The 24,625-nt window shown below is 39.8% G+C and overlaps 1 protein-coding gene across 1 annotated transcript in view; it reads left to right on the forward strand.

Annotated features, from left to right (window-relative positions):
- Positions 1 to 24,625, forward strand: part of myo10l3 (myosin X, like 3) — a 58,427-nt gene that overhangs the window by 10,990 nt on the left and 22,812 nt on the right. The window contains 14 exon segments of the mRNA XM_061054313.1: positions 4,043 to 4,141; positions 13,148 to 13,306; positions 14,198 to 14,385; positions 14,528 to 14,662; positions 15,193 to 15,331; positions 15,574 to 15,658; positions 16,420 to 16,526; positions 16,832 to 16,961; positions 18,095 to 18,213; positions 20,522 to 20,668; positions 21,805 to 21,905; positions 22,305 to 22,371; positions 22,970 to 23,062; positions 24,196 to 24,264. Of these exon segments, the coding sequence (XP_060910296.1) occupies positions 4,043 to 4,141; positions 13,148 to 13,306; positions 14,198 to 14,385; positions 14,528 to 14,662; positions 15,193 to 15,331; positions 15,574 to 15,658; positions 16,420 to 16,526; positions 16,832 to 16,961; positions 18,095 to 18,213; positions 20,522 to 20,668; positions 21,805 to 21,905; positions 22,305 to 22,371; positions 22,970 to 23,062; positions 24,196 to 24,264 (1,638 nt within the window).

The following is a 24,625-nucleotide window of genomic DNA, read 5'->3' on the forward strand; positions in this document are numbered from 1 at the left end:
CAGTTGGCATTCGCCATGTTGAAAAAGCAGACGCTACCCAACTTTAGGTCAATCTAGTAACAGAGGCGGGTCTTTATCCTCCTTGCAAATAGAAATAATGCTAGCACCTGCTATGCAAATGACTTATTATAACAGTTATGAAAAAGCATGCAAAACTCTTATCCAAAATCAAATCAGAAGATGTGAGTCCTAAAAGATTATCCCCCTACAGTTTTTACTTACAGAAAAAAAAAAGATTGACAGAAAAATGGTTTTTGTACCAGACTGTAAACCTAATGATTTCTGCTGTAAAAAATTGCATTTCAACATGGGACATAATGGGGATTCCTTGGCTTTTGGAGCCAGCCTCAAGTGGACCCTTTTTTGCACTTATTCTATAATCTTCATTTTGCAGATTTGTTGCTTGGCTTAGAGATTTGTAGAAATGAATATGTTTTGAAAATCAGACTTGTGCATCTTTTTGGTATGTTAGCTGACTTCTGGTTAAGTTTTTTTTTTTTAATTATACTAGCTAATGGGCCGTTCTCCTGTGAGCTAGTCACTTCTGCCAAACTGAAATAAGCATCTGTTTGTGCCAGCTTGTTGCTGACTTTTGGTCTACCATATAGTGCTGACTCATATAGTCAACCATTTATTATTCTTAATAAATGGTTGTCCTGATTCCTGCTTTAAAAAACTTAAACTGGGTGGTATGCTTACTGTGGCGAGAGTTTTAACTTTATTCATCTATTCAATTTAAACTGGGCATATCTTTGTTCATGTGGGTGGAAAACCTCAGAGACTCTGACTCAGCAACCTAACCATTAAACTCAGGTTGTTTATCATGCCCATTGCACACTTGCGTCAATGAAACTGACGAAATACCCAGATGTGGTGGAGAAACGCACAGAACTCTAAGCTTCTCTATATGTCAGGACATGCCCGCCGTCTCTTCCTTTTGTTACAACCTGCTCACTGGGTGTTTCTTCACTTTTAAGCCCCACTCTTGTAGCCGTGTAAATAGACAACAAGTACTGTAACAGCCATTTTCTACTGAAGTCATGTCCTTGTCATTTCCAGTTACATAACGGCAACTGATCTTCTATAGAGTAAACACTATTAATCTCCTCAGTGGACCTCAGAGGACTCACGTGAAGCAGCTTTTCCCTGAAAATATGACGCATGCCAGGCTGGTAGCAGACAAGCACAGTCGCTCCCTGGCGTGAAAGTCACCAATCTTCTTATATTAAATGTGAACTGAGTGAATAAGAGGCTGTTGGATAATACCACTGTTGTTTTTGTATTTTTGTTTGTGTGCCTCTTTTTTCCAAACAATAGAAGGCGGGACATCATCAGGAGCCTGCGCCCTTCCTCTTTCCCCTGTCAACCCCCATTCTCACTCAGCCTCCTCCTAAATTACACGACCTTCTCTTACCCCCCTCACGGATGTCCCCCGTGGATTGAGAGAGCCACATTTAGCTGTCCTCCATTAGCCGACTGAGGGGAGAAAAATCCTTGCTGATGGAAGTGGGTTTACGGGCTGACTGGCTGGACTAAGTGACCCTTTGTCCTAAAAGGAAGCCTGAATCACAAAACAATGTAGACCAACTTCAAGCTTTTGTCGATTGAATTCTTTACTGAGCCAGAGCTCTGTATCATACAGACAGCATTTAAGTGGATCAAACAACAGAATCTTGATCTTTGCTCTGACCTGCTTGTGAACATACTTGTGCTCCATGGATGAGAGTGTGTGTGTGCACACGTGGTCGCCTGTTGTTAATAGTTAATGAGGATTGATGTCTGGAAGTGGTGACCTTGTATAAGGTTTCCAAGTGGAATCCATGAATATTGATCTCTTCAGTTTTATGCTCTGTTGGACATACAATTCCCTTTTTGCGCCATGTTTTCTCGGGCTCCTCCATGCTGGCACTTGGGATAATTAATGGGGTTAAGTTGGTCAGAGGTGGCTTCTTACAAGAAAGGATGACATTCAGGTCAATATTTCTTATTAAATATGCTTACTGTAAGTCCTACACTGAAAACTAATTTGCATTACATTACTTACAGTACTACATTACGCGGGTTAGGTAGCTGATGTACACAAAGTGATTGACAGTCTTTGTTTAAATTTTTCCACAGAAAAGATTCAAGATGGGTGATACATTCAAATGTAAATAAAAACCAGGATCCAATTTTTATTTTTATTTTTTAAACATTTCTTCTTAAATTGACAAATTCAAGCAGGAAGATACGAGGTACCACTTTTTCCACATGGGGTGCCAAAATTGACATAAACCCAAGTTCCTCAAAGGAGCTTCGAGAAAGAGTCTGAAATAAAGTCAAATAATGCTTTTCATGTCTTGCATAAAATACCTCCTCCCTTTACCTTTTACTTTGACCACAAATGATCTGTCTTACATCTCTTTGTTTGTGCTGCTGTTCAAATCATCCAGACCCTAATGTGTTTAGCTGTTGAGCTTAAAGAGGACATGTTATCCTCCTTCTCCACCTTTTCAAACAGTCCCCCTGTGGTCTAAATGAAACATCTGTGCTGTGCTTTGGTCAAAATATAACATGAATCAAGCACCAGAGGAGGTTTGTGACCCTGTATAAACCAGCTCTCTCAGAATGCTCCGTTTTGGTGTGTGTGTCTCTTTAAATGCAATGACCACCCCCCCCCCCCCCCCCCCCGAGTTTTCCCGGTAAACATCACTCCTCTGTAGAGAGAAAAAAAATGGCCGACCAGCACAAAAGTTTTGTTCTAGGCTGGGGTTTGAGTCCATGTGTGGAGATATCAGCGGAGGGGAGGGGATACTTTTTTTTACCAGAATCCAGAATTTGTGACATCACAAACTGAGAACATTTGAAACACAGCCCTTTTCTCTGTGTTGTAAGACTTATGCAGACTAAGTCACTAACTCAGGTTACCCAAATATATGTTCACAAACACTGTAAGTGCATTTTTCATAATATGACCCCTTTAAGAGGTGCTTGATTGGTGTTAGGTTCTAGATGTATGTGTTACCTCTTAAGCAGAAAGTGCTTCTTTATGCACAGCTGCATAATGGTATTGACATTTTCCAATACTTTAAAATGTTCCTTTTGAATGTTATAGTTTCACCATCAGATACTGTGTATTGTTTACCTTAAGGTTGGTTGTTTTTGAACTGACACATACGGATTTAGTCATCCTAAAAGATTTACAAGACCGACCACAGGCATGCACGCTCATCCACAACAGTCGTTAAAACTCAGTGGGTTCTATAAATGTGTGTTTCACTTCCACTGTAAGGAAATGACCGTCGGTGTGAGCAATCAGCCGCAGATTCCTGTTATTGCTGCTCGTTACTGAGCTGCTAACAAACACGTCTGGGAAGGGGCTTCACATAGATACACCAACACAAGAGACCAGGCCGCTCCGATCAGCTGTGTTGTCTGTGTTTTTCCCCATCTGAAACCAGGAGGAGGACAAAAAATGTGTAATGCCTGATATTCTTCAGAAGCAAATGGTACTTATGGGTCATATCCTTCTGTTTCGTGGAGTGTTTAGCCTTTATTAAAAAAGTTTAGAGGCCTTCTTGACAGTTTTACTGTGTGTGTAATTTGTATGACTTTGACTTCTAGTTTTAGTCCCTGACACACATGTTGGCTGGCGAGCAACATTTCTCCTCTAAAAAGCAATGACAGTTTAATAAGAGGATAACTGTGCCAGTTTTAGTGGTGAAGGAGTAGCTATGTGGCAGAGTGGTGAGCAATGCTGGGAAAAGGAGAAAAGTGAAAGAAGAAAACTAATCATATGTTGCCTTTCCTTTTTTTTTACTGAGCAGCTCTACATTTGTATTGCACCTAAATGGCCTATACATTTATACTGTATATATATTTACATGTTTTTAGGTTGAACGTTGCCTTTCTTTGCTCAGTTCTACATAAGGAACAAGCCTTATCAGATTTGTTCTTGAGGATTTCTATGAAAACTTCCAGTACTTTCTTCATCAAACACAGGACTCCAGTCTGAGCCCTGCGTCCAGATGCTAATGCTGTTCTTGTTGCTTTTGTGTTGTAGGGGGCTCGTGTCTGGCTGAGACACAAAGACCAGCTCCACCCCTCCACCATCAGCTCCTGTGATGATTCGTCCCTGGCCCTTACCACTGACTATGGGAAGGTAAGAAGGCTCTGTTTTCCACCCAGTGTGTTGTCATGAACATAATGCATCGTGTTATCCATCGGGTATGTGAGGAGGTTAATTGTTTGTACATGTGTTTCATGTCGGGGTCCAGCAGTGGGATCAACACCTTTTGTAAGAAAGTAAGAATGACAGGAATGGACTCCTTGTGTCAAGTCATTCGCCTGAGCTTATCTGTTTGGCAGATCATGGTGGTCTTTGTGTCTGGAGGAAATCCTGTTCGACACAGAGCCAGAGAGAGAGAGAGAGAGAGAGGGGGGGAGAACGAGAGCGAGAGACCGGATGGTGGTGGTGGAAGGTTAAAAAATAGATCCTCACTCAATGTATGTGGGTCAAAAATTAGTTTCCAGTGGCTCTTAGGGAATGTCTTTGTACTGAAATAAACCGCTTGGCGGTGCACGATGGTGCAAAAGCTCCAGTTGGTCTTTTAATCAGGTCAGGGTTTAAGGAATAAGGTAGGGCCCAAGGACTGACTGACTCTTCAGCATCACTTCCTCATTTGGACAATTAAAAGAAAATTTGCAAATGCAAAAATCTGGATCACTATAGTTATTTCTATCTTTAATAAATAGATTTGATCACCATATTTATTTTGATAATGTTGATAATGAAGGAAGCCTGAATTAAACAGAATGTTTATCAGCTACATTAAAAGATATCTTTGTGTTTTCAGCCTTTATTGACAGGGAAAGCTGAAAAACAAAACAGAAATCAGATGACATGATGCTGCAAATGGTGAGGACACTTGTGTTGTTGACTGTGATGCACCCAGCAACAGGAGAGCTGTCAGGGAATAACATTAGTTGAACTATAGTTTCACACATTTTTAAGATTTTATTTGGTTTGTTCTTTTGAACTTAAGTAACAAAGAAAACCATGATTAACCAGCTTTATGTTATACATCTCTGATAGTCTTTATCTGATCTTGTCTTTAGGTTAGGAATCGGGATCTGTTATCTAGGCTCTCCCTTAGAATAAATTGGTTAATAAAAAACAGTTCAAAAAGTCTAAACAAAGCAGCACAGTGAGTACTAAATGTCAAAAGTCTATCATCGTTATCAACCATGATTTTTTGCAATCCCCTGTGGCTATTCATTGATCACACAGCTTCAGTCACACGGCTTCTTTTGAACCACAAGCTAAGGCTTTGTGTCCTTCTTTAATGAGTCCATGACTGTTTGTATAAAACGGGTGGCATGTGACTAGAGGTCATCAGTGGAGAATGAAGGGTCTTTAGCTTCACTAATAAATCGCTTTGAATAGTCGCATTCTTTTTTGGGTGTTAGTTTTCTATAATCCCTTTTCAAACTAAGTGTAACACAACTTACTTGCAGATTGCAGTGTTGGCATTTTCAAAGTTAAAAGCTATAAAAGACGTGTGAGAGGGAAAAAATGAACTCATCTCTCCCATGTGCCCTCATCCTGAGCACGTTGGTTTGATGTTTCTCTGGTCAGCGGTGAGGATTTCTGCAGAGTGAGAAGTCGATGTGTGGTCAGAGGGGGGCGGGTATGACTCTGCATGATGGAATCAACATCTATCACAGCTAAGAAGGATTTACAGCTATAGGTCGTAGTGAAAGGAATCAGACCCCACTTCTTATTAATCATCTTGGTGTGTGAATGGAGAAACTCACAGGGTGTTGCTCTCAGTCCAAAAGCATGCAACGCCTTCAGAGGGATTTCAAAAGATAACATTTGGTTAACTTTAGTTTGACCGTGAGCAGGGTCATGGTGTTGAACTGATGCTGGCCTGTCACATATGATCGTCACATGTAAGCTCAGGATCATCTGGTCATCAGGTCAGGCATATGGACGTCTCCTCTGTGTCCAAGTCCTGAGACAGTGCAGCCAGAATGACAGGAATGTGAGATTGAAAAACAAATTGTCTCCACCCTCCGGTTCACTGCCTGACCTCATATGATCCCCTGGATGACATATCTGCTCATCTTATTCTCATTTTCAGATTCAAGTGTATAATCTTTATTTAACCCAGCTTTGGTAAGGGATAGTGTGTGTGTGTGTGTGTGTGTGTGTGTGTGTGTGTGTGTGTGTGTGTGTGTGTGTGTGTGTGTGTGTGTGTGTGTGTGTGTGTGTGTGTGTGTGTGTGTGTGTGTGTGTGTGTGTGTGTGTGTGTGTGTGTGTGTGTGTGTGTGTGTGTGTGTGTGTGTGTGTGTACTGTCTTTCTGTCTGTGCGGTGTCAGACAGGGTTTGGTAAATGCATCCTGGCAGAATTTTCCCCTCTGTGTCGTTTAGATATACCATTATCCATTTCTTCAGCTCTCACACTAAGGTGCTGCTCCCTGTCTGAGTGCTCCTCTCAAGACACTCAGCCCCAGCTGTAACTGGCTGACCTGGCTGCTGTCATATTAACCATCATATCAGCATCCATCACTGTCTCATCCCCGTAAACCACAGACCTGTGTGGAAGAGAAGACACAGCAACATGAAGCTGAGAGCTATACAGTATATGTCACGTGTGTGTGTGTGTGTGTGTGTGTGTGTGTGTGTGTGTGTGTGTGTGTGTGTGTGTGTGTGTGTGTGTGTGTGTGTGTGTGTGTGTGTGTGACCAGATGGCACCAGCTGGATTAACAGTGTGTGAGTTATTCCCAGAGGGAAGCACATGTAAAGAAAAGCAGGAAGAGGCTCTGTCACCTGAACTAAACAGCCGCTGGTGGTGATGATGTCATCTGTTTCAGTGTTGCTTTAGTTCCAAATTCTGTTTCATGCTTTTGTCTTTGGACACTTAAGGATCTTAATAAAGCTGTAAGTTAACAATTTAACATCTTTGAAAATATTTCATATTAATGTTATAGTTGTCGGGACAGGCAGACACGGCTGACTTATGGCGTAGCATCCATCATTGAAAAGTATTTTGTACCAATTTGTATTAGGCTCATGTTAGATCTTCAAAAAGTAATCGTTTAAATAAAATAAATAACAGGAGCTTTAAATTGTCAGGATTTGCAGTTTTTGTTTCAGATGATGAGAAACTGAAACTGAGCAGCTAGTTTTGGCTAGTAAAACAAAAGAAGCTCTTGATGATGTCAGATTAGCATCATACATTTAATAAAAACAAAACACCAAGAATTAGCAGACTATATGACATGTTTAGACACTGGAATTTTTCTATTTCTATTACAATCGTATGCTCAAATAATATTTTAAACCAACAATTAGACACAGACCCTTTGTTTCATTTGGGGTATTTGCTTGGAGGGCGAAAATGTCCAATTTACAAAAATTGCTATAAAAATAGAACAGATTAATGTTTTTATCTACTTTTTATTGCATAAATCTCTTAAACAACTCCAGCCCTAGTAGTGTAAGACTGAGAGAAGAATATCAGAGTTGACTCTTAACAAAATAGTGTGATTTCTGAAGTTGTTTTCAGCCTGCTGCCCTACAGTCTCTGTGCTTTAAATAGGACATTAATGGCCCCTCAGTCTTTTTTGGATTATTGCTCAATGGACTCATTATGTGACCTTTTATGGGAGTGATGTGCATTCACGAGTGTTCTCACAAAAATAGCATGCTGACACAAATATTAATGTGAGCTTCTGTTTGAAGAGTAAACTGTTTTTTTTTTGTATGTTAGGTGATTATCGATATGAATATTATGACTGTTCTTTGAGCAGTATTTCAATATAAAACTCCCTCTTTTCCCATTAATAAGCCTATCTCCTCATGACCCCCCTCCCCCTGTCTCGAGGGTCTGGGTGGGATCCCCCTTCAGCAGATGGATTCACTGTAAGACAGAGAGCGAGTCAGACAGAGTGAGAAAAAAACAAACAAACAAGCGAAGCAGAAGCAGACAGTGATAAACAAGACAGTGTTGGTGTGCACAGGCCTGTGATTTAGTCTGTGCACATGTGTCTTTTCTAAAGGCCTGAATGTATCTGCCAGTGAGGGTCCGCTGAGCCGAAGAGCTGCTCCGCCCTCGTGTGAATATTCAGGAGAGCTGGTGGAACAAAGCAGCAGCAGGGTGTGGTTTCAGCCCGGAGGAAACAAAAGGAAAAGAGCGTTACAGCTGCAACAGAGTTTAAAATTCAGATGGTTGTTTTTGTCAGGAAAGCTATTCACACTATTACGTCTGAATAATTTAGTAAAGAATTAGCATTTTGCCTAAGTTTGAAACATTTAATTTACAAGATGGCATGACTTTCTAAATAAAGTACCAAAAACATTTTTTGTATATGTTTCAAAGCCATGGGGAAGAAAATGTGGACTGCAACTTGTGATTCCTTTTCATTAATAATGAATGTGTTGAGGACAAATATGTTGCCCAAGCTGCAATTTAGACATTGCTCTCTCTTTAGCTTGCAGCAGCTTGTGGGTAATTATATGACACAATATTTTTTTTTTCTAAGCTTGAGGACTTTTAAATGCTATGTAGGAGCCAATTTACTGTTTCTGTATTTATGTATTGTATTTCAATGGTTTTAGTTTATATGTTTATTTATTTACTTCATTTGGACACTAGGTGGTGATAATGGATATTGTGGGTTAATTGGTCCAGAGGTATGGTGGAGTGTTTATAGGTCAGGGGTGAACAGGAGCATAGATGGTGGGAACATACAGTTCTTACCATAACGTAACGTGAACGACAACAAACAATTCTAATCCTGGCTTCATTTTATCATCATCACGGTTTGTCTGCTTCATATGTTACAATGAACGGGAACTTCACAGAGAGTCATTTCATTTTGGACATTTGTTTATTTTTTGGTTACATGTCGACATTGGATAGTCACTACATCTATCATTTATCAATCATCTATCTATCAATCATTAAACTAAAGGAGATAGAATCGTTAAGCTCTTTCAAACACCTGGTATTGAAGTATTGAAAAGGTTGACAACATTTCAAGATAACTTGAGAAATGTAATCATTTAATCTTTGACTTTTTATTTATTTCACAAAGTAGAAGACTGCTGTTCACGTTTTTGAACAGAAGTCAAAGTACTGAGTACAATTCATGTTTTTGGGTTTTATTCAAACAAAAAGGGAGGAAGAAATAAACCAAGAATAGAAACAAAAAGTGGATATACCAGCTGAAACAACATGTTGTCACTCAGCCTTTGAAAGAAAATGTAAAAAAAAAATGTATAAAGTTTGAGACTCAAAACAAAGAGTTCTCTTTTTTCAATCAATGTTCAGGTTTTTTGTGTAGCTAGTATGTCTTCATTGTGTGTGTTTCTTACGATATAGTGTCAACATCAGGCTCCGTTAGCAGAGGATTGATTGATTGATTGATTTGAGTACTTTTTTATAAATCTATCACATGTCACATGTTATAATCAATATCATCAGAAATCACATCCTTTTACCACTCAAATCATCCGCATTAATGAAGCTGAACTACTGAAGCCCCAAACAGGCATTACATTCCCCTCCATACACTGGCTGGAAGCAGCTGCAGAGCATCAAACCATTGTTTGATTTGTTTGTTAGGAGTTTAAAATCAATATCAGCAGACACACAGTTACATTACTGCAGGTCAGTCAGGGGGATTGTTGGTGTCTGTTCAGCTCTAAAGCTCCTGCATGATCAATGTTTCAATCCATCGTATTGTTCTAATGGCCACTTACAGAACATTATGGAAACTTATTAGGATTGTAATGAAAATGGGAAAGAGTAATAGACAGTGCCCCGGCATTTTTATGCATTTTATTCATAATGAATGAGATTGTGATCCATCCAGCCATAAGTTTCATTGAAGTTTAGACACAAACACATGTTAATGTGGAATACTGTGGCTGTGATATCAATGCTGAAACCCAACAATGAAATAAGAGCACAGAGGGGAAACACAGACAGATATTAAACCTCTTTTGAACCTCCAGCTCACTTCTCCCAGAGCATCTCTGATGTTGTCAGGCATGAAACACCCCAAGGCTCCCTCTGTGAAATCTGAGCAGAGTTATCCACAGAAGATCAAAAAACAAAGGTCACCTTATATGAAGAGAAAGACTAACAACCCAAAGATACAAACATTAGGAGACAGTTCCTCTCTTGTGTTGTGTTGTGGTACGGGTGCTTTCCAAATACACATACTCTTTGTGTGTTTGGCTAGAGCTGCTATATTTGTTTTCCTGCGCTGAAACTTGAGGTTCTCCCTGAACTCGAGAGTGTAACATGGACCTGAAGTGTCTTCTAGATGTTTGTTATCCTGTATTATCTTCGCTCTGAGCCACCTCTGAGTAACTTTGAACTTGTGCTTTGGGAATGGAAAGAATGCTGACACAGGATTAAGACGTCTCAAATGTCTTTGGTTTGTTTGAGCAAATGTTGGACATAATAAGTAAATCTGGCCCTATAGGAGCTATAGGAAGCTGATATTTTCAAAATAAAGGTTTAAAAGGTTGATATTTATTTTTATTTTCCTTTAATTTACATGAACTGAAGATGAAGAAATTCAGTAACACATAGGCCTATAACAAATGTCAGCTGAAGCTGCTTTTTGTATTTCTTTTAGAGCATTACTTTTGTTGTGTTATGGCATAACACATTTCTCCCTTTACAATGTTAAATTCTTAAAGGCCCAATCAATAAGAAATACAAACCCCACTCAATGTAGTTTAGGCTTCACTCAGGTTTTGTGTAGCTACAGCCTGACGACAGAGACTAGCTTAGGTTTCTAATGCTATAGCCAATTAAGTAACACTTAGATACTGTAGATAATTCTGTACTTTGACACTTCTTTACATGTTTTACTCTTTCAAATGTGGAATAGATATATTTAGAGTTGTTCCTATAAAAACACAAGAAAAGGCTATATGTCTCTGATGGAGAATTAAATATTGTTTGAGGTTTTAGCAAGTGGTCAATGCAATGATTTGATATCGACATTTATCAGCAGCCTTTTGAATAAACCTGATTTTAGCCAATTATTGCCTTAATAGCTGAAGATAATCAGAACAAATACAGAAAAAGAAAAAAAAAAGAAAAATATTGTATTGTTGTATTTAAAAAAATAAAATGATGTTATGATAATAACAGAAAAAAACGCTATTGAAACATCTCCAGTTGTTCATGAGGACATCATCACACTAAGTGAGTGATGTAATTGAATGTAAAATGACGATGCTGAAGTGCAAAGTCTGTTACAGTATATGTTTATCAGTCAGTGAGGCCCTGCCTGCTGAATCGGGGCCAATTTGCCAGAGAGGATGGGTGGGGTGGGTTAGACTAAATGTTTAGGGGGACATCTGGCCGTAAATCTGCAAGCCTCTGCTCCAACATGACATCACTGCAAGTGCTGCTCACTCCCTCAAGGTGAAAGGGTGAAGCTTTCACAAACCTTAATACCACAGAAACATGTAGTAAACCACTGAAGGCTGCATTGTTATTGTGCTGTTGTAGCTATGTTAGGATTTATAGATAGAGTCAGCTTTTCAACAACGGTATCTCCTTTCAAGCTTGACTTGTTTTAGGCTATGAAAGATGAGACACAAATAACCTTCCAAAATAAAGGTTTGTCTCATCAAAGAAGTCGTTCAGAGGATAAACAACAGTTTGAATGACTAAGAGTCTCTTTTGGAGTCTTTATTATGAGGACACTGACTTATTTACAGCGTAATTCATCATCATTCATTATGTAAACAAATTGGTCATATTAGAGAATTGTTGTCATCAGAATTATTTAACACTTAGGGTTGACAACTGTTTAAAGGATATCTATATAGTTTTAACCCCAATGCCCTTTTCCCCCCGTTTTATTTTCTGTAAGCTTTTATTTTTTTCAAATTCCAGACAGCAAACACTTTTTTCAGCTAGCTAGTGAACATAGGGAGGCATGCTGCTTCTGAAGAACTAAATATTTCCTTTAGGAGTTATGTTACTCAAAAGAGAACCAACAGCAGAGTGAATGTTGCACTGAAGTTGGTTTACTCGTTACAACTTCATAAAAATTGAGTTTTTGTTGAACTGCCTTTAACATTAAATCAATAAAACAGCCTTGACATATTGTCTTATATAAGTTGCATTCATTTTCTATAACAAAGTTCTTGTTATCTCAGATTCCCTTTAAAGATTAAACGTCAAACTGTCATCTACACTCACTAATCAGCTTCCTCTGTCCTGACTCAGCACTACTGGGGGAAAAAAAAAAGGTTTTACTTCCATCTGGGACACATCTGAACACACCAGTAGAACCATCAGTAATACATAAAGACACCACAAACTCAGCTCCTCGGACATAAGTATTGATCTCTCAGCCCAGTTTCCCATCAAGTGACCATCACAGTCTGTCTGATATCTCATCTCATGTCTCTTCCTTTAGAGTTGTGATAGCCAGAAAGTCTGCCAGACTCTCTGTGGATCTCTGTGGGTTTCTTAGACTGCGTTCCTGTTTCATTGCTACAATAGAGACACTGTTTTTTTTTGTTTTTTTTATGTCTACCTTTCCTTGGATTCAATTCAAGTTAAAACTTAATCAATTCCCATATCATCCTTTGTAGTTCCACTGTTCAATTGCATATTGCTACTGTCTGATTTCCATGCCACTGAAAACGGAATATTTTGCATTTTAGCTCGACAAAAATGAAAGTTTGAAATCTTTTTGGGGGTTAGGGGAAATTGTGATGATGACGCTTTCCAGTTCCTGATGTTATATAGTTTTTTTTTTTATAAAGAAACCCAAAAATACCTGATTGTAGATATATACAGTAGCTGGCTTTATGTATTAATATGACATAACAGAAAATAGAGCCAAATATCCAAGCCAAGCCACACATGGTCATCCAGTTCAGTTTAAAAGCTGCCAGCCGAATGCTGCAAAATGAATGATGCAGAACTCTGCTTGCACCTTCAAGCCTCCTCTGGACTTTAAAAACATTTTTTTATTGATTGATGGTCAAGTTTCAAGTCGAATGTAAAATTATTTTCTGGAAGTTTCTACAAGTTCAAATAAAGTTGATCAGCTTTAAAATCCAACTTTCTTGTTGTGTGTGTGTGTGTGTGTGTGTGTGTGTGTGTCGTTTCAGGTGATCTACCTGCAGAGGGCAGAGCTGAGCAGGGAGCTGGTGTACCCGATGCACCCTAGCAGCATCAATGGCGTAGAGGACATGTCCACGCTGGCAGAGCTGCATGAAGCCGCCATCATGCACAACCTCTTCATGCGCTATCAGAGAGACAACATCTATGTAAGGCTCCACATGATCTGTATCTGTTTGCAGAATTCACCGTGAATCACCATGGCTATTTGTTGTTCAGAGGGGCCTTTTTCTGGAAAGGGGGTTTTGCAGGTTGGAGGAGAGAGAATTTTAGATGTTATTACCTTGAGTTATCCAAATAAACAACATCAAGAGGAAATGTCAACTAAAGCTTGATTACATTTTTTTAATAGTAATTTAAAGGGGCATTTTAGGACATAAACACTTAACAAATAACTCCTGTATTACCTTTAATAGTATTCATGGGAGGATTTTCCTTTCAGAAGGCAAGATTCAAATATGTTTGTTTGACCCGGTCTCATTCCCAGGATTACTTTCACAGCAGGGGCACTGAGGTCTTCCTTGAAACACCCTCCAGGCTTTATTAAAATAATCATTACACACAGACACATGTTAAAATCCCATCTCCTAATCCCCCGCCCGTAGTTGTGCGGCCGGTCCGTCCGCATAAGAGAAAGATTTCATTGTGGAATCATGACCCATAAACACACTTTTGTGAGGCACTTTTTCCCAAAGCGCATTACCCGAGCAGGAGCTGAGGTTCCTAAAATATTACCAGCTTCAGTGCAAAGTAGGCCGTACGCGGGAGTGTAAGAGCATGACTGACTATAGGTAGTGAGTCAGAGGAAAGAGAGGGGAAACTGGAGGGGGGGGGGGTTCTGCAGAACTGAAATAGTTTGGAAGAAGTGTTGTTTACATAGCAAGATGTTGAAGCTGCAAATTCTAGTGGAAATACCAAGCTTTCTCTTTCATTCCATGTTTTTTTCTTTTGTGTTTCACTGATAATCTGTGTTTTTCTCCCTTTCTTGTATCCTCATTTTTCCCTGTCTTATTTTTTGTCTGGTCTTTTATTACCCTCAGACCAACATAGGTTCCATCCTGGCTGCAGTAAATCCCTACAAGCAGATAGCAGGTCTGTATGACGGCACCGCAGTCGAACTGTACGGCAAACACCAGATGGGGGAGCTGCCTCCTCATATTTTCGCCGTGGCCAATGAATGTTACCGCTGCCTGTGGAAGAGACACGACAGCCAGTGTGTTCTCATCAGGTGAAAAAAAACAAACTTCACTTTATAACCCACATCAGTTATGAGTCCTCTTGTGACCGACTATCACATGGGACAAGTAAGATATGAGTTTAAATGGTTAGAACTTTCCGTTTATTGTTTGTTCTTCTGTCTTTGTCTCCAGTGGTGAGAGTGGTGCGGGGAAGACGGAGAGCACCAAGCTGCTGCTGAAGTTTCTCTCTGTGATGAGTCAAAACTCAGCAAGTACTCCTCTGTCGGAGAGAAGCACCCGGGTGGAGCAGGCACTTGTTCAGAGCAGGTACTGTTTACAATACAACATATAATCCCAAATCTGTTTATGCATAAGTCTTACTCATGAATGAACAGCTGCTGATTAGTGCCTGTTACATTTCAAAACGTTTCTGCTCTTACTGCTGGTTTGTATTTTGAAGATGATCAGAGGTTTAGGTTATAATACAAATGGACGTCAAACCTTATGGCACATTTTAAAGCATTTTGTAGTAAGCTTGTCTTTCATGTTCATAGTAATGTAGGCAGATGAATGTATTTCGTATGTTGTCTGTGTTGTTTTTAATTCATATTGTTACTTATTTAATGTCATCTTTGTGATATTGACACATTTTTTCATCACATGCAAAAAAAAAAATACAGTCTCCATCAAAATTGTAATGGGTGAGGTTTAGATTTATAATGAGCCAAGTAAGGGATCAGGGCATACTTTCATCATCAACAGAATCCAGATCTGGAAATAGGAAATACACTTATGGGAGGACAGTGTTGTCCATAGTAGAGGTGTGATTTTGTTCTTTTCTGCTCCCCTGTCTGCAGTCCCATCATGGAAGCCTTTGGCAATGCTAAAACCGTGTACAACAACAACTCCAGTCGCTTTGGCAAGTTTATCCAGCTCCACTTTTCCCAGAACGGAAACATCCAAGGAGGCTGCATCATCGACTGTATCCCTCAACGAGTCTTTAACTTCCTGTAGAGGCATATGATTACAATCGTTTGTTTCAGACTGTGTATTCATTTTACGTTGTCATTGTTTCTCCTTGACTTTAAATCCTCAGATTTGCTCGAAAAAGTAAGTTTATGTTGGAGCAATCAGCTGCAACATCCTCAGCAATTTGATTGTGTGATTCAATCGACACAATCTATTCACCAATTAGAAACATTTAAACTTTTTCTTTTTTACCATCATCTCTTTCCAAGAACCGCGTTGTTCGACAGAATCCCGGAGAAAGAAACTACCACATCTTCTACGCTCTGTTAGCGGGGGCTGACAAAGATCACCAAGGTCGGTTTTTTACAGAGCTTTAAAGAGCACTTAAAAATTAAAAAAGGTCTTGGGCGCTGGTGGCACAGTGGATAGTGTGCAAGTCCCATGTCTGGAGGCTGTGGCCCAGGTTCGAATCCGGCCTGTGGCTCCTTTCCAGTGTGTCAATCCCCACTCTCTCTCTCCCTGATTTCCATCTCTGTCCGCTGTCCTATCTCTCCAATAAAGGCACAAATTAATCTTTAAAAATGAAAGAGGTTCCTTTAGCGCTAACAACTGACATATAAGAGCTATAAGGTTGGTTTTTTTTTCAAGAGCTGTACAGGAGACAGCTGTAGAGCTTGCTTTTTACATCCTTTTTATCAAGTTAGTATTACTGTCCAGTAATTGAATGTGTGTTTATCTTTTTATGTCTTTTGTCGCCCTATCAACAATCACTTTCACATTAAAAGGTTTGCAATCTGTATGCGACATAATCAATAGTATGAAAGCAAGGATCAATCTAAAAGACGTGTGTGTGTGTGTGTGTGTGTGTGTGTGTGTGTGTGTGTGTGTGTGTGTGTGTGTGTGTGTGTGTGTGTGTGTGTGTGTGTGTGTGTGTGTGTGTGTGTGTGTGTGTGTGTGTGTGTGTGTGTGTGTGTGTGTGTGTGTGTGTGTGTGTGTGTGTGTGTGTGTGTGTGTGTGTGTGTGTGTGTGTGTGTGTGTGTGTGTGTGTGTGTGTGTGTGTGTGTGTGTGTGTGTGTGTGTGTGTGTGTGTGTGTGTGTGTGTGTGTGTGTTTCAGATATGTACCTCCTGTCTGAGGGTCCTGAGTCATATCATTACCTGAGCCAGTCAGGCTGCGTTCAGGACAGAAGCCTTGATGACAAGCAGCTCTTCAACAGTGTGATGGTAAGGAGGCGAGGTTGATTTTAGTGCAATTGGTTTGTTCTACCTCCAGAGGGCGCTGTAATCCTTTATCACAGACATAATACCACCTTACTAGAGGAACATGACTTCTAGGAAACTTTAACTCTTGTTGTTTAAATATATCATGTTGACATTTAGACATTTTCAATGTTTCTTGGAGTGTTTTGTGCCTCTAAGGGGAAATATTTTAGTCCTAACTGCTGTCATATCTTGAAGGTGTCTGGAGAGTGTTTATTTTAGTGTTTTCTGGTGACATATTATTTGACATTGTCTATTATGTGTTGCAGGAGGCCCTGAAAGTGATGGAATTCACTGAGGAGGAGATCAGAGATGTGTTCAAGCTGCTCTCTGCTGTCCTCCTGATGGGAAACATTGAGTTCATGACTGCTGGCGGTGCTCAGATTACTTCCAAAGGAGGTAGGAGATGAAGTTAAAAAAAAACATGCAATACACAGAGTGGGCTAGATTGAATCCTTACAATAGTGATTTTAGTATCCTCAATCTGTAATGCACTGTTGAAATATGACACATGAACAAGTCTTAAAAACTGAAAAAAAAGTTTTTTCTTGATAATTCCCTGGTTAGAGCTGTGTTATTTTTGTATTCACATATTATCTTCTAGCCTTTAATTATTCTATTGATTGCAGCTAATCAAATTAACAGTGATAGTGTACTATTAAGCACATTTGGAAGTACTTTATGTGCTGCAATGGATGCTTTTATCTTTAAAATGAAAAACAATAAACTAATATTTACTGGTGTTGAAATTGAGAAATATCTTCAACAACTTTGCCGTATCCCCCATTAATGCTACAACAGAACATATGTACATATAAATACTAGTTATAATAAATAAATGATCTGGATATCTTAAATTTTAGAGCCACATAAATCATTCATTCCTTGACTAGCTTGTCATGTTAAAGCTTTTGTCTTGCTAAGCAAGTGTTACTTTCTTAATCAGACGAAGAAACAACTTCACTTTAAAATCCAGAACATTCAGTTTATTTCCTTAGATTTGTAAACACAACAACAATGTTAGGGAAACATCTACTATAGGAGTTGTATCAAAGACTGAACACATTTTCCTATTCTTCAATGCAGATTTAAGTGGTACATATTGTTTAAAGTAGTTAAGGTAGGTAATATCCTGTTGTTGTTGTTTCTGGAATTCAGCGCTTAAACTTGATTTTTCTAAAGCAGGTATGCAGCTTAACACTGATACTGTTCCACCGTTCAGCACTACTTCCCATACCCTGAGTTTGATTGACATTGCAGCAGCAGACAGAGCTCTGAACAGGCTGTAACATGAGCGCCAGGCTCCTTTGTTCGCTTTGTCTGACCTCTTTTCCAATGAACCACTGAATACAGTGACTGCAGAAAACAGCCCAGAGAGTAGAGTTTCCTTTACACTGTAAAGAATCACACTTTGTAAGTCACCTCTGTTGTTTAACATCAGGTCAGAAGCCCCGAACAGTCTGCATTAGTTACACTTAAAGGTACATGTTTGTGTGTGTATGTGTGTGTGTGTGTGTGTGTGTGTGTTTCAGTTGTCAGTAATGTCAGCGAGCTGCTTGGCCTGGACTCCTTCCAGCTTTCAGAAGTGTTGACCCAGCGCTCCATGATCCTCAGAGGGGAGGAGATCTGCTCGCCTCTCACGGTGGAGCAGGTAACAATAACACAACTTCCTTCAATGCAGGAACTAACAACTAACAACTAACGCACTCAAATCCTGAAACTTCTCCTCGATCACTGTCATTTCACAGATTTCAGGGATCATTCAGAAGTATCCACTGTCTTTAAAAACACCAAACATACAGGAGAGGCTTGTTAGTTGCCCCCTGTCCTCCCACCCCCCCGTCACACACAGACACACACATTCACACATACAGCCTTTCTCCAGCTCCCCCCGTCCCCCGTCCCCCGTCCCCCGTCCCCCCCCCCCCACATGCCTCTCCAGATCCCTTGCGTGACTCCCAGCCATTTCCTGCTTTTTGTCTGCCAGATTCCTGGCACAATAAAGCCATCATGATAGTGATCTGAGTCAAAAGCACAATAGGGCCAATGACTGAGGCTGAAGTGAGTCTGCTCCTCCGCAGCCTGTGCAGCCAGGCACCGAGTCGCTGGCGTGATAACTCACTCTTTGGCTTCAATTGTCGGTGCCTCGTTCTGTAATTAATGTGGATATTTAACAACTCAATGTATGTGCTATCCTTTTCAACGGACGCCACGAGAACATTCTGACGCTCGACACCATCCTTTTCTGGTCCAGATTGAGCCTCGACGCCCACTCGCATGCATAAATATCAGCGAATATGCAGAACGGACCTTTACTATTATCACACTGACACAAGCGTCATAAGAAATCTTTTCATCAGCAGACAAAGACCCGGCTGCCGCTTGTTCTCGCTGGCCTTTGAAGCAGCTTGTCTCTTAATAGAGTTCATTATTCCAGTTCTGGAATCAGTGAGAATGGCTTCTTCTCACAGCGGCCAGGGGTCACCCACCCCACGACTGCCAGTTCTAACCCCCCCCGCTTCCCCGAACCCACCCCGCTCTCCTGGACAAACAGCTATTCTTCTCCCCCCTGTGACGGAGATCCTGGAGCCACCAGTTCCCTGTTCACACCGGCAAAGCTGCAAGAGGTGACTGGGCTGTGATTGATTTCTCAAAAGCCCAGGAGCATTGTTACCCCCCTAAATACAGTACACACCGCCACACTCTTGTTTTGTTTTCATTTCAAGCACAATGCCCGTGGAGGAAGTGCAGCTGGCTTAAGCTCAGACTTTTAAAACTTGTTCACATGTGGTGTCTGGCTGGAAGGCTGACTTTTCTGCAGCGGGAGAAAATCAGATCAGAGTCAAGAAAAGAATTGAAACATGAAAGAACACGAGGAATTGGAACGGATATTGATGTTTGTTTGACCTTTATGTGGGGTCACAAGATACAACAGCAACCGATCTGGGGCAAAAGATCCAGATTAAATGACTTCAGGATCAATAATCCAATAATTTAGAAACATGTATCATACCTTCATCTTTGTGATACACCTTTTTTTCACTTTAATGGCATATCTGGGGGTTCTCTTCCAATTTTACTTAGTAGGTAAATAATATCATCTTATATATTTCAGGCCTCATGAGAAAATCAGATTACAGACATTCAGATTCAACAACAAAGATTCTTTCCTTCATAGCTAGATGTCAATGAGCCCCAACTAGATATGGCTTCCTATGTCACAAGCCAAAAATGTTAGGAGCCGCTGGTTTAAGATGAACTATTCACTCTATTTTAAACTCACAAAACACATTTTATTTGAAATCTCACTCCAAGCAATTAGCAAGGAACTTAAACTGTCAGAAAGTGGAATTAAAAGTAACTAAGAACGGTCTTAAATGTTCATTAATGGAGCAGAAGTAAAATGGCAACCACTTGCCACCACTCCATCCGCCTGCCTTTAATACACCTGACCTTTCTGTCTCTGTTGGAAGTGGAAAGAAAGGTGCTACAGTGTGGGTGATACTTCTTTATGCAGGGTTAAAAAGTATTTTAAAAAACTTAAAGGGAAATCCCCCCCCAACAGCACTTCTGTATATTACTCTGATTTTTTTTAACTACATTTTTGTTAAACAGTAAATACTGCCTGCTGCAGTGTGTCAATCTTGAGATATAAAGGTGATTAATGTGTGTTTGTAGTGAAAACAGACGTTGTCTTACCTGTAGCCCACAGCAGACAGATGCTGACATAACTCACCTTTGTCTATAAAACACTATTTGTTTAATAGACACTCGACTGAGGCTTCACAGTCCAATCACCACAAGTGTTTTAACAGCTTTAACCACCATCTGATTTAAAGATATGAAATGTATGATACACCATACTGTTACGTCATGTATATCAAGTTTCCTTACCCTTTATTATTTATGTCTGTATTGGCATTCATAGTAACCTCCTCTGTCTGTGTCTTGATTTGCAGGCTGTGGACTCGCGGGACTCGGTTGCCATGGCGCTCTATTCTCAGTGTTTCTCCTGGATCATAATGAGGATCAACCAGAAGATCAAAGGCAAAGACAACTTCAAGTCCATCGGCATCTTGGACATCTTTGGCTTTGAGAACTTTGAGGTGAAAAAATCAATCGTCCAAATAAAACTTTTCTCTGAAATCAGTTTCTTCTTGTTGAGCTTTTCGTTTACACCATGTACAAGTTTGAGTGTGTTCTTCCTCTGTTGTTCTTGTTTGGAAAAGGTGATGTCACACGCTGGCATAGAACAGAATTAAAAAAGATATCAGTTAGATACTTGTTGAAGTGTGTAACTGAGCAGGCATTTGACTTTGATAGAAACATTAGTTTTTTAGGCAATTAAGAATCTGATAACAGCTGTACGAGTTTTTGAATCTGGATATATAAAACACAAACATCTATAAAAGTTGCATTTTTGTATTAAGTGCTATCAAAGCACTAAAAATAAAAATTAAAACATCAATCTTTTAATAATTTGGGTTGATTTTAACTGTAGCAATATAGATTATTGTAAAAAAAAAAATATTATGAGCTGTCACATGTCGATATAGTCTTACATACATTTTCTCGACAATGTGCATATTGTCTTGCCAGAATTGATCAAAGCGGTCTGCTTCGAAGGCTCCCTCTCATCAGTTTTTCTTATCGTGACTCAATATCGTGCAAAGTTTACCACAGAAGTCATAACTTGATTATTTGATTCTTTTTTTTGGAAAGTTTCAACGTGCTCAGTTTTCCATGGACAAAGCATCAGGACATTGTGACATTAGAGAAAGAGGGTCCATTATGAAACTCAATCAAGTGTGATGAATCTCCATCGCTCACACAAGCAGTTAAACTTTTATTTTTATTTTTTATAAACTTTTATTTTTATTACTTTCATGCTTTCCATCAGTCATACTTACAAGTTTTTATCAACCAAAAATAACACCACAACATTTAACTTAGTTTACACTTTTCAAATCAGGATCACATGAGATATTTACCTTTACATCCAAGACACAACAGAGAAAACACATAAAATAAAACTATATAATTAAATAAATATAGAAACATGTACGTTAATGCAGTTAAACTTTTAAAGAAGTTGCATTTGCACCATCACATACTGTGGATGTTTCAGTGATGGAGACATAGTACATGTGATTTGTCATGTGAGTGTTTTAAAGTCTTTATTAAACATGTCTGAGTAAGGGGTTTTTAAGCTACACAGCTGACATCTTCTTCTGTCCTGCAGGTGAACCGCTTCGAACAGTTTAATATCAACTACGCCAACGAAAAACTCCAGGAGTATTTCAACAAGCACATCTTCTCCCTGGAGCAGCTGGAGTACAACAGGTTGGCATGTTTGATAAAACTCAAAATGTGAAGACATACATTAACACAGAAAAGAAATGTATTCAGGGGAACCAGTGAAAGTAAGAAACGACTTCTCCTATCCTTGAGACTGTCCCACAGACAGATAGTGCTGAGGTTGGGATGGGGGAAGGGGGGTGGGAGTTGGGCCTTCTCGGGGCGACACAGGCAGCATGCCAGAGATTTGGATTCGCCTTAGTTTCTCCCCCGGACAGTTGTTTTCCTGTATAATGAGCCAGCAACTTGGACATGGCTCATTTCATCACATGCTCATGCTGGACAATGCAGCCATTGTGTCTTCCAAGTTGTTTATATTTTTGTATTTACACCCTGCCTCTGTGTGTGTGTGTGTGTGTGTGTGTGTGTGTGTGTGTTTGTCAGGGAGGGGATCCAGTGGGAGGCCATAGACTGGATGGATAATGCTGAGTGTCTGGATCTCATAGAAAAGGTAACAGACAGTCAGACAGACTCCAAGAGAGCAAAGTCACCACCAGGACTGACCACTAAACCGCCAGCCGGAGCACGCTGACCTCTCTGTACAACTCTATCATTATGTAGTCTCTTTTTGCATGTTGTGTGCACAGTAATGTACACCAGGCAGCGGTTTAGAGAGGTATGGTTGAAATGAAACATGGAGACAATTGTATTATTTTACCACAAGAGGTATAATGATGGTTATAATTGATATTCTACAGAGAGAGGCTTGTGACTGAGACGTTTCTGGGTCATATCACAACATACCAAAATACTTACAGAAAGCTAAAGACAACACTACAACCTTTTTCCCCTATATATACAGTATGTCATGATTGTGAAGTGGCTTAGATCTCTGCTGTGTTGGTTTGACCGGTGTAGAAGGTGTTGCTGCCAAACCCCATGCCTCCTAAGTGAACTTTCTTTTTACAGATATAAAAGAAGATTGATGAATTGCTGTGCTGTTTCCTGTACTTATTGTTATAATAAAAGCTGTCAGATGTTCCACAATGGGATTATAACTAGTTCCATCATGACTGTGTTTCACACTCTCTGCCCCTCTCTCTCTTTAGAAACTGGGCATGTTGGCTCTTATCAATGAGGAGAGTCGCTTCCCCAAAGGCACCGACTACACCCTTTTGGAGAAACTGCACAGCCGACATGCAGTGAGTCCACACACAAACACAAACACAAACACATGCACAGACACACACCACGAGGACCCTGGAACCCTGCAGTTTCTGTTCGGTTCTTGCACATGAGCAGCCCACATGAACAACCTCTCACAAACACCCCAAAATGCCAAAGCTGCTGTTAAACCTGATGAAGCCCCCGTTGCCTTTGGTGCAGTATTGTACATTATTCTGTGCAGTGTTTGTAAACGCCCCTGAGTGCTCTAACACGCACACACAACAATGCTGAAATGTGATCAGCTGTACTTCAGGCCTGGTTAGCATTGTGTGAGGAGAAAAGAGTTTCCAGGAGAGGTATAAAGTGAGACTAATGACCTCTGACCTCTCCCTGAGGTGTCTTGAGGTGTAAGGTGTTAGGATAAGGGGAAGAAGGAAGGAAGCTGTGTGATTTCATGCAGGAGGTTTGTTTAGTATTGAGATTAAAAGTTTATGACTTGATTGAGAGGAAATCAATCTACTGTACAAGAGCAGCGAAAAATGTCAAATGTGTTGATTTTGTAGTAGATTTTTTTTTTTTAGTTTGTAATATTAAGACACATGAACAAAAATAACCCCGATGATAACCTTTTTTTAAAAAAGTAATAATTCTGAAGAATAATAAAAATCAAAGATAAACAGAAAAAATACCACTGCCTTTATATATCTTTTCAAAAACAGTTTTTTTCTACATAACTAATGAGAGTAAGATAGTACTCAAAAAGCATGAATCAATCTTGTCTCAAGAGAGGACAACTAGTTCAGGTTATCAAAATAAAGATGTTCCAAATGTAGGGAACCAGTTCAAACATCTGTCTTTGAATCAGAATGAAACCGTTGTCATTTTAAATGTATGGTTTGATAAAAGTCATCTTTTCCTGACAATTCTCAGGCTGTCACTGCACTCTGAAATCCATTTCAATGATCTTGCTTTTCTTATGTATCCGACATATTTAAACAGTAGACTGAAAATGTCTTGTGAGTACATTGAGTATACATCTTGGTGTTGTTAGTCATAGAAAGTTAGCCTTATGAGTCTTCAAGGTAATACATCTTACTGTGTATAAATGTTTTTATTTCAATTTCTTTCATTTCTAAAACTGAGTCATTACTTTATCCTTTCTTCTCAGACTAATCAGTACTACGTGAAGCCCAGAGTCAACGATCACCAGTTTGGCATCAAGCACTACGCTGGAGAGGTAATTAACACTTACACACACAACACTCACACAGATACAAATCAAAGCTCCCTGAAGGAGAAAGTTAGAAAAGTGGGTTCGTAGTAGTGGAGAACATGATGCTGATTCTGGCCTCTCCTCCGAAAAGATCAGGGCACAACTAGAGAAAGTGAATAAGGCAGGTTTTGGATGTACTGGAGTGTGTGTGTGTCGTGTGTAAGTGATTGAGTGTGTTTGGGGGGGTGGGGGATAGGCTGATAAAAAATGACCTTATGAAGCCTGCCTCAGACAAGGTCTCCTCAGTGTGAGTGTGGAAGCTCAGTCACAAGCCTGGCATGATGATATGGCAATGATTCAGTCCAGAAAGGACAGGCAGGCCAAC

The sequence above is a fragment of the Labrus mixtus genome, chromosome 13, assembly GCF_963584025.1.
Source record: "Labrus mixtus chromosome 13, fLabMix1.1, whole genome shotgun sequence".
NCBI lineage: Eukaryota > Metazoa > Chordata > Actinopteri > Labriformes > Labridae > Labrus > Labrus mixtus.